Raw genomic sequence first — 13,691 nt, forward strand, 5'->3', positions numbered from 1 at the left:
TTTACTCAAAGATCCTGTCTTTTTCTACTTCCCATGTACATTAGATCCATGTATGTTTTTCTTAGGGTCCTCACTGCTGTCTAGGTTCTCTGGGATTGTGAATTGTAGTCTGGTTTTTCTTTGCTTTATGTCTAAAAGCCACTTATGAGTGAGTACATATGATATTTATCTTTCTGGGTCTGGGTCACCTCACTCAGTATGATGTTTTCTAGATCCATCCATTTGACTGGATATTTCAAGATGTCATTATTTTTTTCAGCTGTGTACTACTCCATAGTTAGTGTAAATGTACCACATTTTCCTTACCCATTCTTCAGTCAAGGGGCAGTTAGGTTGTTTCCAGGTTCTGGCTATGACAAATAATGCTGTTGTGAACATAGTTGAGCACATGTCCATGTGGTATGGTTGAGCATCCTTTGGGTATATACCCCAAAGTGGTATTACTGGATCTTGAGGTAGGTTGTTTTCAAATTTTCTTAGAAATTGCCATATTGAAATCCAAATTGGCAGTACCAGTTTGCACTCCCACCAACAATGGAGGAGTGCTACCTACACCCACATCCTCTCTAACATAAGTTGTCATAAGAGTTTCTGATCTTGGCCATTCTTACAGGTGTAAAATAAAATCTTAGAGTAGGTATTTCGCTGATGGTGAAGAATGTTGAGCATTTCTTTAAATGTCTTTCAGCAATTTTAAATACTTCTGTTGAGAGTTCTCTGTTTAGGTCTGTGATCTATTTTTTTAATTTGATTATTTGTTCTTTTCATGACCAAATTTTTTGCGTTATTTGTATATTTTGGAGATCAGCCTTCTGTCTGAGGTGGGGTTGATGAAGATCTTTTCCTATTCTGTAGGGTGCCATTTTAATGTGTTGACTGTGTCCTTTAATTTACAGAAGCTTTTCAGTTTCAGGAGGTCCCATTTATTAGGTGTTTCTCTCAATGTCTGTGCTACTGGGGTTATATTTAGGAAGTGATCTCCTGTGCCAATGTGTTCAGGTGTACTTCCCACTTTCTCTTCTATGAGGTTCAGTGTGGTTGGTTTTATGTTGAAGTCTTTGATCCATTTGGACTTGAGTTGTGCATGGTGATAGATATGGATCTATTTTCATTCTTCTACATGTTGATATCCAGTTATGCCAGCATCATTTGTTGAATATGCTTTCTTTTTTCCAGTTTATATTTTTTGCATCTTTATCAAAAAATCAAGTGTTCATAGGTGTGTGGAATGATACCCGGGTCTTCGATTCAGTTCCATTGGTCTTCCTGTTTGTTTTTATGCCAATACCAGACTGTTTTTAGTACTGCAGCTCTGTAGCAGAGTTTAAAATCAGGAATTGTGATGCCTCCAGAAGTTCCTTTCTTGTCCTTTTTTGTTTTGGCTATTCTGTGTTTTTTGTTTTTCCATATGAAGTTTTGTTCTTTCAAGGTCTGTGAAGAATTTTACCAGGATTTTGATGAGCATTGCATTGAATCTGTAGATTGCTTTTGCTAAGATTGTCATTTTTACTGGGTTTTTTCTCCCTACCCAAGAGCATTCGAGATCTTTCCATTTTCTGTTGTCTTCTTCAATTTCTTTCTTAAAAAATTTAAAGTTCTTGTCATACAGGTCTTCCACCTCTTTGGTTAGAGTCACTTCAAGATATTTTATGTCATTTGTGGTTATTGTGAAGTGTGATGTTTCTCTGATTTCTTTCTCCACACATGTATCATCTGTGTAGAGGAGGGCTTCTGATTTTGGGGGGTTTATCTTGTATCCTGCTATATTACTGAAGGTGTTCATGAGTTGTAGAAGTTCCTTGGTAGAATTTTTGAGGCCACTTATGTAAACTATTATATCATCAATAAATAGTGAGAGTTTGACTTTTTTCCAATTTGTATCCCCTTGGTCTCCTTTTGTTGTCTTATTGCTCTATCTAGAACATCAAGTACTATATTGAATAGATATGGAAAAAGTAGACAACCTTGTCTTGTTCCTGATTCTTGTGGGATTGCTTTGAGTATCTCTCCATTTAGTTTGATGCTGGCTGTTGGCTTGCTGTTATTGCCTTTATTATGTTTAGGTATGTTCCTGGTATCCCTGCTCTCTCAAAGACCGTTACCATGAAGGGATGTTGTATTTTGTCAAAGGCTTTTTCAGCATCTAATGGGATGATTATGTGGTTTTTTTCTTTCAGTTTCTTTATATGGTGGATTACATTGACAGATTTTCATTTGTTGAACCATCCCTGCATCTCTGGGATCAAGCCAACTTGATCACGGTGGATGATTTTTCTAATGTGTTCTTAGATTCAGGTTGCCAGTATTTTATTGAGTATTTTTTCGTTAATGTTCCGAGTAAGATTGGTCTGTAATTCTCTTTCTTAGTAATGTTTTTGTGTGGCTTGGGTATAAGGATAATTGTAGCCTCATAAAAAGAATTTGACAATGGTCCTTCTGATTCTACTGTGTGGAACAATTTGAGGATTGTTGATATGAGTTCTTTGAAAATCTTGTAGAAATCTGTGCTGAAACCATCTGTCTCTGGACTTTTTTGGTTGAGATACTTTTGATGACTGTCTCTATTTCTTTAGCAGTTATAGGTATATTTAATTTGCTTATTTGGTCTTGATTTAATTATAGTAAGTGATATTTTTCCAGATAATTGTCCATTTCCTTTATGTTTTCCAATTTTGTGTAGTACAGGTTTTCAAAATATGACCTGATTCTCTGCATTTCCTCCATGTCTGTTGTTATGTTCCCCTTCTCATTTCTGACTTTCTTAATTTGGATATTCTCTCTCTGCCTTTTGGTTAGTTTGGATAAAGGTTTGTCTCAATGATTCTTTGTATTGTTTTCTTTGTTTCTATTTTGTTGATTTCAGCTCTCAATCGGATTATTTCTTGCCCTCTAGTCCTTCTGGCTGAATTTGCTTCTTTTTGTTCTGGAGTTGTCAGGTGTTCTGTTAACTTATTAGTGTCAGATTTTTTTTCAGCTCTTTTATGTAAGCATTTAGTGCTATGAACTTTCCTCTTAACACTGCTTTCATTGTGTTCCATAAATTTGGGAATGTTGTGTGGTCATTTTCATTAAATTGTAAGAAGTATTTGACTTCTTTGTTGACCCATTGATGATTTAGGTGAGCATTGTTTAATTTCCATGTGTTTGTGCACTTTTTGAAATTATTTTTGCTTTTGAATTCCAATTTTAAACTATAGTAATCCAATAAGATACATGGGGTTATTCCAATTTTTGTATATGTTGAGGTTTTCTTTGTTACCTAGTATGTGGTCAATTTTTGAGAAGGTTCCATGAGGTGCTGAGAAGGTATGTTCTTTTATGTTTGCTTGGAATGTTCTATAAATGTATGTTAAGCCCATTTGAGCCATTACATCTGTTAGTTCCCTTATTTCTCTGTTAAGTTTCTGTCTGATAGACCTGTCCAGTGGTGAGAGTGGGGTGTTGAAGTCTCTAACTTTTAGTGTGTGGGGTTTAATGTGTGATTTAAGTTTTAGTAGTGTTTCTTTTACATATGAAAGTGTCCTTGTATTTGGGGCACATACGTTCAGTATTGAGATTTTCTCTTGATGAATATTTCCTGTAAATATGAAATGCCCTTCTTTGTCTTTTTATTGGTTTTAGTTTGAAGTCTATTTTGTTAGATATTAGGATAGCTACACCAGCTTGTTTCTTAGGTCTGTTTGACTGGAAAATTTTTCCCCAACCCTTTAGTCTGAGACGATGTCTCCTTTGACATTGAGGTATGTTTATGTATGCAGTAGAAGGATGGATTCTGTTTTGTATCCTATCTGTTAGCCTATGTCTCTTCATAGGTGACTTGAGTCCATTTATATTAAAAAATTTTGATGACCAGTGATTGCTAGTTCCTGTTACTTTAGTTTTCATTGTTGGTGATGTTATTGTATATGTTTTTCCCGTCTTTGGGATTTGCTGCTGTGAGACCATCTATTGTCTGTGTTTTTGTGGATGTAGCTAACTTCCTTGGGTTGGAATTTTCCTTCTAGCACTTTGTGTAGGGCTAGGTTTGTGGCTAGGTATTGGCTACATCTGGTTCTGTCATGAAATATATAATTTTGTCCATTTATGGTGATTGAAAGTTTTGCTGGGTATAATAGTCTGAGCTGACACCTGTGGTCTCTTAATGTCTACATAATGCTTGACCAGGACTCTCTGGCTTTCATTGCTTCCATTGTGAAGTCAGGTATAATTCTGATACATCTGACTTTATATGTTACTTGGTCTTTTTCCTTTGCAGTTCTTAATATTCTTTCTTTATTCTGTATATTTAGTGTTTTGATTATTATATGGCTAGGGGACTTTTTTTGATCTGCTCTTGTTAGTGTTCTGTAAGCTTCTTGTATCTTCATATGTATATTTTTCTCTAGGTTGGGAAGGTTTTTTCTATAATTTTGTTGAATATACTTTATGTACTCTTGAGTTGGACTTCTTCTTCTATACCTATTATTTTTATGTTTTGTCTTTTCATGGTGTCCCATATTTCCTGGATATTTTGTGCTAAGCTTTTGTTAGATTTAATGTTTTCTTTGACCAAAGAATCTATTTCCTGTATTGTATCTTCAGTGCTTGATATTCTCTCTTCCATCTCTTGAATTCTGCTGTTTATGCTTGCATTTGTATTTCCTGATCATTTTCTCGTAAATTCTGTTTCTATCATTCACTCGGTTTATGTTTTCTTTTTGTCTCTATTTCAGTTTTTAAGTCTTGAGTCACTTCTTTCATCTGCTTGATTGCTTTTTCTTGGTTTCCTTTAGGGGGGGTGTTGATTCTTCAAAGTTTTTTTGCTTGTCTTTTTTTCCATTTCTTTGAGGGCATTTTTCAATTCCTCTTTAAATATTCTCCTAAAGTTATTTTTTAAGTTAATTTTTTCTGTTTCATCTGTATTTGGGTATTCAAATCTTGTTGTTGTAGGTCCACTAGGTTTTGTTGGTGTTGTTTTACTCTGTGTGGTATTGAGTGTGTTCTTACCTTGTCTACCCATCTTTTCTTCTGATTGGTAGAGTTGTGGTTGTATCTCTAGTGATCAGTCTTCCAGGTACCTGTGGATCCAAAACTCAGATGGTTTGAGTTTTGTGGTGTAGTAAGGGTCACAGTTCCAGTCACTCAGAGGTCATTTGGTATTCCTGGAGGTTGCTTAGTGCTCCTGGGGGTTACTCTGCACCTCTGAGTGATTATTTAGTCCTGGTTCCACAGAGGTTGCTTGCTTGGGGCTGCTCGCACTGAGGTCGCTGCCTTGGACATGCTCTGACAGAGGTTGCTGGCTCAGGCCTGCTCCAGAGGAGGTTGCTGGCTGGGGCCTGCTCCCTTGGAAGCAAAGATTTTCTGAACCTTCAGGTGCAGCTCACTAGAATGTTCTGTTCATCAAGGTGTGGTTATCTGCTCTGGGAGAGGTCAGGTGAAGGACACAAAATGGAGTCAACTAAAGCAAAATAGGATTCCCTTGGTCAGTTTAGTTCATACTTTATCTCTTCTTATCTCTCCTATTTTTAAAATGTCACATTTCCACCTTTCTGGTCTGTTATCATTTTTAAATGCTCAAATGACAAAGAAGTGAGGTCTCTGAAATGTGAGCTGTTGGGTTACGAATGTTTCTTCTCAGTCATTTCTGGGAGTCTCAAAGGTGTGATTTACTCTAAGACAGTCTACATTCTCCTTCCTCTACCAGGTCTCAGGGGTAGGACACAGAAGCATACGGTCCTCTACCAGCTCTCAGGGGCAGGACACAGAAGCCTCTGAGATGCTGGAGTGAGGCTACACCTGGTTCTTCTCTCAAATCATAAAGCTTGTACTTGCACTGAGGATATTTCATTGTGTTTGACATTTCTTTCTTGTTGCCTCAGAAATATTTCAAACATTCCTTGTCAAAATCCAAGACAATAAGCTACTGGCTCAGCTTGTCCCCTCATCCCTCACATTCCAGGAAAATCTGGTCATTAAGAAATAAGTGGCTCTGCAGGGTAAAGGGTAAGACCTCTGTCCTGTCTGGGGGTGGTGCTGTAGGTTTTCATCCTTCTGGTTAAAGCCTGAGCATTATACTCAGAGATTCAGCAAAGCCAGAGACAGTCTGAACAGAAGCAATCTGCTACAGTTTGCATCTGGAATGTCCCTTGGAGGTCCAGTGCTAAATGTTTGATCACCAGCCTGTGCTCCATTAGGAGACAATGGAAATATTAAGAAATAGAGCCCTGTGTGAAGTCTTGATCCCTGGCCCCAACCTCCTTCTCTCTGTGTGATGTAAGTGACACGTTCCCACCATAATGTATAACTCCATCCAGGACCTAAAGCAAGGAAGCAAATATCATTCCAAGCCTCCAAAACAATTAATTTCTCTCTATGAGCTGATGCATATCAAGTATTTGTGGGAAGGTGATTGTCACAGTCATCCAGTAAATTTAGGGTAAATAAACAATTTCCTCAAATAACCACTCAGGATCATCACAGATCTTGAATTTAGCATTTGTAAGGCAAAAATTCCTCTTGCATTTCTAAGTTCTTCCCCATCAAATTTCCCAGTACTCTGAATACCTAGGCTTGTGTATTATAAATGTTTCACCAATCATGTTATTGACAATCATATTAATATAGTACAATGTTTATCTGTTTTGTATTTTTGTCCCTTTTTTTGCTTCAGATCTTTTGCTTTTATTTTGTGTGGTGGACTGCCCATGATGGCTGCAACACTATTAAAATCAATTCATAGAGTCATGTGATCAACTGGAAAGGTTACTTTCTGAATTTGTTATTTCACATACTCTAAGCAGAAGACACAGCACATGCACACTGTCCTCTTTTCTTTCTGGTTCTGCTTCATCTCTTCTTCTACACTTGCTTATTTCCTTGAAGGCTATATAATATGTAAGTTAACATAGTATATGTAGATACAATATACAACATGTAACTGGTACCATATATACCCTTTGTAAAGCACACTTGAAACTGGCATTTCCATTGGCATGTCAGTGCACACCTTTAATTCCTGCATTCCAGAGGCAGAGCCTGTAAGACCGCTGTGAGTTCCAGGTAAGCCATGGATGCACAGTGAGACAGATTCTATGTCAAAAAAACACAAGATGTTTCCAAAATGATATTCCCCTTTAGCTCTCAAAACCAAGGAAATTACCTGTCAAGTTAACTGGCTTTCACGCATGATGGCATTTTGTTTGCCACTAGTATCTCTCTCTAATCCTCAGTCAAGATTCCAGATATTTTTAATAATTCCTATTTTATTTTTAAAATCAAGTTAAATACACATTATTTTATTTTCTTCTCCTCTCCCTCTCCCAGACTCTTATTTACCTTCTCAAACTTAGGATCCTCTTATCTCACCTTCCTACATTCTAAGACTCCAGGCCTGTGCTGCCATGCCTGACTTACAAATGATTTTTTAAGAGAGAGAAATTGTTTTTATTTTGCCACAGAACACAGTATCTGAACACCTTGAGAAGTGTTATTCCAGAGATCAGATCTACATCTACGTGGGAGATATACTCATTGCCCTTAACCCTTTTCAGAGTCTGGGTCTTTACTCCACAAAGGTATGTGTGCGGGTGCCTTCCCTTTGTACAAATAACTCACATAGTCAGAGTCTTCATCTAAGTGGGTGCCAGCAAAATATTACTTGTCATCTGGAGAACACTGCTATATATTTATCATTCAAATATAGACATAGATGTGGGAAAATATATGAAATCCATCTACGTACTGTCAATGATCTTTTTTTCCAAAAGTACATAAGAGATTGTGAATTACATGCAGTTTTACTAGTAACAGCCTATCTCTAAATGATGTCTAAAATAAGTATACTTAATGTCTGTCTCTAAAGTGAGTATTGGAGAGTCAAACTATAACTACACCATTTATATATAAGATACATGTGGCTGTAAAAATTGTCATTGTGAGATTTTGAATTCTTTTTAACATATTAATTGGTTCATTACTATTATACAATTTATGCTTTATGAGTAAAAGTATTTAATTATCAATTACTCAGCCACTAAAGGTTTAAATATAGAATTAAACAAGACTGTTTTTCATTTTTAATTAGATCTATTGTCCTTTCTTTATCTGTGCACTCTAGAAATTACTTAATATTCTGCCAAGTAGCTCTTCTATGCCAATCTAAAATGTACAGGGTAATGATACATTTACCAACATTGGCCTGGGCTTTAAAAGAAAGGTCAGGGGTTAGTAAAATTCTGATATCAATTAATTGTACAATTTAATGCCAATCAAGTGAGAGGATATAGATTATATCAAGGGATGGGAAAAAGTGTCAGAAGTCAAACATTGTCGTATTCAAGAAGTAGTCAACATGACTTTTTACCCTATTATTTGCAAAGTTTTTTCATGTAAACAAATAAAATATTTTGAAACCTTAAATTCTCCTTTGGAAATAATATGCAGAATCATTTAAATACCAACACTCTGTCATGCCATGCTATATCCTATATAGATATAGATATGTATACACATACATGTACATGAAAGGCATGTGTGTGAATAATGTTTTACTAGAATATATTGCTTTAATCTTTTAGATTAAAAACTAGAACTTTATATGTAAATAATCTACACATTAAATAAAAACAGATATAAGACAAAAAACTCTATAGGATTTACTCACTCTAACTTCAGCTTTCTGAGTTGTATATTGGAGCAAAGAGAAGTGCCAACCCACCTCACATTTTTGCGATGGCTGATTTGGGATACCAGTCCATGGTCACATACAACTCAGATCAGGTAAGGCAGACTTCCCACATCCCTTACTTCATTGAGAGCCGCTGAGTTTCCTGGGGATGTAGTCCTCTCACAGATTCTTTCCCTTCCTGTGCAGTGCATTGTTATTTCTGGAGAAAGTGGTGCTGGGAAGACGGAGAGCGCTCATCTTCTGGTCCAACACCTCACCGTCCTTGGAAAGGTAGATTTTTCCTGTCCTAACAAAAGAACTTCTGTATTTCAAATAACTGGTTATATTGTTATTCACTAACTCATACTTGATACTACATGGAAATGATGAAACACGATTGTTACTACTTAAGTTTTAAAATATATCAAATGGGGGAAGGACGGAGGGAACTCAGTGGTTAAGAGCATTGCTGCTCTTCCAGAGGACACAGGTTCAATTCCCACCATGTATGTATATCACAACCATCTGTAACTCCAGACCCAAGGGATCCAATGCCCTCATCTATCCTCAAAGATCACTGCATATGCATGGTACATAGGCATCCTTTTAGATAAAATGTCTGTATGCATAAAGTAAATAAATATTTATTTATTTAAAGTAAATGAATATTTATCTATTTAATATGCATGTGCCCTGTTTTGACAATCCTCTAATTTTCTTCACTTTTAGGCACCAAGCCTGTATGTGTCATTTCCTCTCTATACCCTTAGCGCACTGAGTGCTTCAGTAATAATATTCAATTATAGATTAAAGTGCAATTATATCATAAATAAAGCACCAAAAATAGTAACTTGTAGATTTAGATAATACAAACCCTGCAGGAATTAAAATGAAATAAATAAATAACAGGTGCACATGCTTTTGGACATATCTAATAATTCCCCAAATGCGAAACCTCCACGAAACCATCTCCAGATTCACTGAAATTACAATGAAATCATAGAAGTGGAGGTTTTCACACAGAAAGTTAATGTTATAATCATCAGTTATTATCTGGCTTCTCTCCATTCGTTTTGCATATCTGTTGGTCATCCCTGCTCACCTCACATTTGAACAGTCATGCTGGTGAGACTTTATGGGTGTAACTTCTGATATTTCTAGGAGACACAAATGTCACAGCAAACTCCCTAATCCTCTGCTCCTTATAAACCTTCTGCCCCTCTTCTGTAATGTTCCCTAAGACATAAGTGTGGGAGTGTTTTGTAGATATATCCGCTAGGACTGGGCCCCACAACTCTGTGTTTTGATTGGTTGTGGTTTTCTGTAATGATCTCTGTCTGTAGAAAAGAGAAGTTTCCTGGATGAGGGGTGAGGACAACAACAAACTGTGGGAACAGGACAAAAGTTTTTATGTTGTTAGGGATCATGCTAGTTTATATTGTTGTTAGGGATCATTCTAGGTTATGTAGTTGTCAGGGATCATGCTAGTTTATGTAGTTGTTAGTGATCATGCTAGTATATTGTTGTTAGGGATCATGCTAGTTTAGTAACTTAGTGGTTGCAGATTTTCCAATGATGTCTTCATTGGCACTGAGAAGTTAGCTAGGTTTTTAGTACTAGTCATGGTTTCTCTTTTCCTTAGTCCAATTAGAAATCTGTTAATATGCATGCCACCACTGTACTCTTAAGGTACATCTTACCATGCTGATATACAGGCATCATGGCTGGATAAGAATGTTGGTTACCTCCTTCCTTCAAAAGCTTACATTGTGCCTTCTGGTACCGCGAGAGCTAGTCCTCAGGGAAGGGGAATTTAGATCATTTCCAGTTTAGAGATCTCCGGACCTGTTCTTCAAGTACATGAGGTCCTCAACAATAGAGACTTACTTTCCACCTCCCAGGGGAAAACCAAGGGCAACAACAATATGCTGTATGATTTGGGAGTCTCTTGGACAGCCCTGGCCAAAATCTAAAAAAAAAAAGATCCTTTCATATTTGGTATTGGGGTTTTCGCTGGGTGGTCTGTGGCTGTTGGAGGAGGCACCATCTGTCCAGAAGAGAAAAGTTTATTAAAACTATATATGTATAATTCATAATTATACATATAATACTTTATTATTATATATAATATACACATAAACATGTAATATATTTATAATGTTATGAAAATTTATAATGATAATAAAATATTATGTATTTTCTAGATTTTTAAAGTAGTTAATAATATGATTTCTTGTGGCTTTTCAGGCCTCTTTATTGTTCTTTTAGTCAGCACCTTCATCCTTCTGTATTTCCCTCCTCCTCTCTCTCTAACCCCCTTTCCCATTTTCCCCTTCAGATCACTTGTATCCTGCTGTTCCTCCTCATCCTCTTCCACCTCTTCAGAAGAAGTTTGTAATAAATATTAGCATGCCAGGCCAAAAAGTTTGTATGACAAGGCAAAGGAACTGTAATAACCAAATGATTTTTAAAAAGAACAAGGTTGAGGCACCACATTCTTTGTCTTCTTGGCTTCCTACAAAGTTGGAGCACTGAAGTGTGTCTCTAAGGAATGGTGACAGACAGATTCATGCAACAGACTGAGTCTACACATACTTATTTTTGTCAAAGATGGTTAGTCAATTAATAGATAATTTTTAGCAAATAATGTTGATGAATTGCCTGTGCCCCTGCAAACAAAGTCTGGAACTCACATGTTATATAAAGTTAATACAAATAGGTACTAGATATGAATGGTAAAATCACAAACTTGAAAGCAAAATAGGGATGTTTGTTGTGATCTTAAATTAATGAGAAATGTCTTAGATGGAACAAAATGAGCAATTCATAAAAGGAAGACTTTGATTCCACCAAAATTTAATTTATTTTATCTGATGCTATTGTTAAAAATTAAAGCAAACATTGAACATAAGCCTCATCCAAGAGAAAATATCAGGAAATTGCATAACTAATACAGATATAGAAATATGAAAATGTCTTAAACTCAATATTAAGAAATTAAATGACAAGAAATGGAAAAATGAGGACCACCTCCATTAGTGTTACACAGATGGCAACTAGTGACAAATTGTTCAGTATCATTCCTCACCTGGAACATGCAAATTAAAACTTTAGGTACTTTACAGTGCCTGTTAAACTGGCTAAAAATTCTTTGTAAGAATCTGAGAAGGTGAAGTGTTGACAAGAACCTGGAGCAGCTGGGACTCACTGGAACAGTTGTTGTTAGTGATGAATTCAACGTGATGACAGATATCAGCAGTATGAACACATCACAATCACTTTGAAAATGGCTTTTTTAAACAGTGAAACTATATTTGCCATGCAACCAAGTAATCCTACTGATATCTATCAAGAAAATAATAACCCATGTACATACAAATATTTATAGTGCCTTTATTAATAAGCTCAAAACTTAGATAGTGATAGGGCTGTGCCCCTCAGTGGTAAAGCATTTGCCTGCCGTACGTTAAGCCCTGGATTCTTTTTTTTTTTTTTTTTTTCGAGACAGGGTTTCTCCGTAGCTTTTGGTTCCTGTCCTGGAACTAGCTCTTGTAGACCAGGCTGGCCTCGAACTCACAGAGATCTGCCTGCCTCCGCCTCCCGAGTGCTGGGATTAAAGGCGTGCGCCACCACCGCCCGGCTAAGCCCTGGATTCTATCACCAGTAATATAAGAAAACAAAAATCTGTTGTCGGATACACAGCTAATGTCCTAGTTACAGCCTCTACTGCAGTAAAGAGATACCATGACCATGACACTCAAAGGAAACATCTAATTGGGGTGACTCGCTCACAGTTCAGAGGTTCAGTCCATTGTCATCATGATGGAGAGAATGGTTGTGTGCAGGCAGACATGTGCTGGAGCAGTAGCTAAGATTCATACATCTTGTGGGTAACAGGAACTCAGCTGAGACGCTGGATGATATCCTGAGCCTAAGAAACCTCAAAGCCCACCCCACAGTGACACACTTCCTCTAACAAGGCCATGCCTAGTGCCACTACCTATGATATTATGGGGGTCAATTACATTCAAACTACCACAGCTAACAGCTTACATATTATTATAGACTGAAGCCACATAGCCAAAATAACTGATCACCTGAGCCCAATTTATTTTCAAAATTACGCATTGAAAGAATTTCACGTTTCTGTTAAAATTCGGTGAACTTCCTTCATTATATCCTGCTACATGTTGGTAATGCTTTCTTCTGCCCTCTGCCCTCCATTCCTGTGGCCCCTTCGGGTGGTGTTGTCATGAGGCTCTCATGTCTGCCCCTTCCTGTTGCTGTGCCATTAACTTCCTGCTATGCTAAAGAACATCCTAAAGGGTTTGGAGGACATCAACATGAAATATAGAGTGGAAAGAGGGACAGGGTGACTCTGCCTACTAAGATGTAAGCATGGAAATTAGTTGACACGGGTGCTGTCTACAAGAGCCTTGCTAATCTGCCTGATTTCCGAGCTGATAGAGGCTTTCAGTACTGATTAGATGTGTGTGGATGCTGCTCCGTAGATGTGGGGAAATTTGTTAATTTAATCTTCACCTTGTTCTAGATCTTAACATGGAATTTGATGGGATGTGTGAGAGCGTGTGGGTGCATGTAGTGTGGTGGTGTGGGAGTGTGGGGGAGTGTGTGGGAGTGTGGGGGTGTATGCGGGAGTGGGGGTGGGAGTGGGGGGTGTGGGAGTCTGTGGGTGTGTGAGAGTCTGTGGGTGTGTGGGAATGTGTGGGAGTGTGGGAGTGTGGGGGTGTGGGAGTGTGTAGAAGTGTGGGAAGTGTAGGGGTGTGGGGGAGTGTGGAAGTGTGGGGGGTGTGGGGGTGTGGGAGTGTGGGGGTGTGGGGGAGTGTGGAAGTGTGGGGGGTGTGGGGGTGTGGGAGTGTGGGGGTGTGGGGGAGTGTGGGAGTGTGGGGGTGTGGGAGTGTGTAGAAGTGTGGGAAGTGTAGGGGTGTGGGGGAGTGTGGGAGTATGGGGGTGTGGGGGTGTGGGAGTGTGTATGATTGTGGGAGTGTGGGGGTGTGGGAGTGTGTAGGAGTGTGGGAAGTGTAGG

General features: G+C 37.9%; 1 protein-coding gene across 2 annotated transcripts in view; it reads left to right on the forward strand.

Moving 5' to 3' along the window:
- The window catches only part of Myo3a (myosin IIIA), a 189,231-nt gene that overhangs the window by 67,950 nt on the left and 107,590 nt on the right, over window positions 1-13,691 (forward strand). For both annotated transcript variants that reach the window (XM_041641611.1, XM_041641610.1), the window contains exons 10-12: window positions 7,437-7,553; window positions 8,653-8,757; window positions 8,852-8,935. In XM_041641611.1, the coding sequence (XP_041497545.1) occupies window positions 7,437-7,553; window positions 8,653-8,757; window positions 8,852-8,935 (306 nt within the window). The remainder of the gene's footprint in view (window positions 1-7,436; window positions 7,554-8,652; window positions 8,758-8,851; window positions 8,936-13,691) is intronic.

This window comes from Microtus oregoni, unplaced genomic scaffold (genome assembly GCF_018167655.1).
Source record: "Microtus oregoni isolate MIOR12 unplaced genomic scaffold, Mior012 000070F_ref0000104, whole genome shotgun sequence".
Lineage (NCBI taxonomy): Eukaryota > Metazoa > Chordata > Mammalia > Rodentia > Cricetidae > Microtus > Microtus oregoni.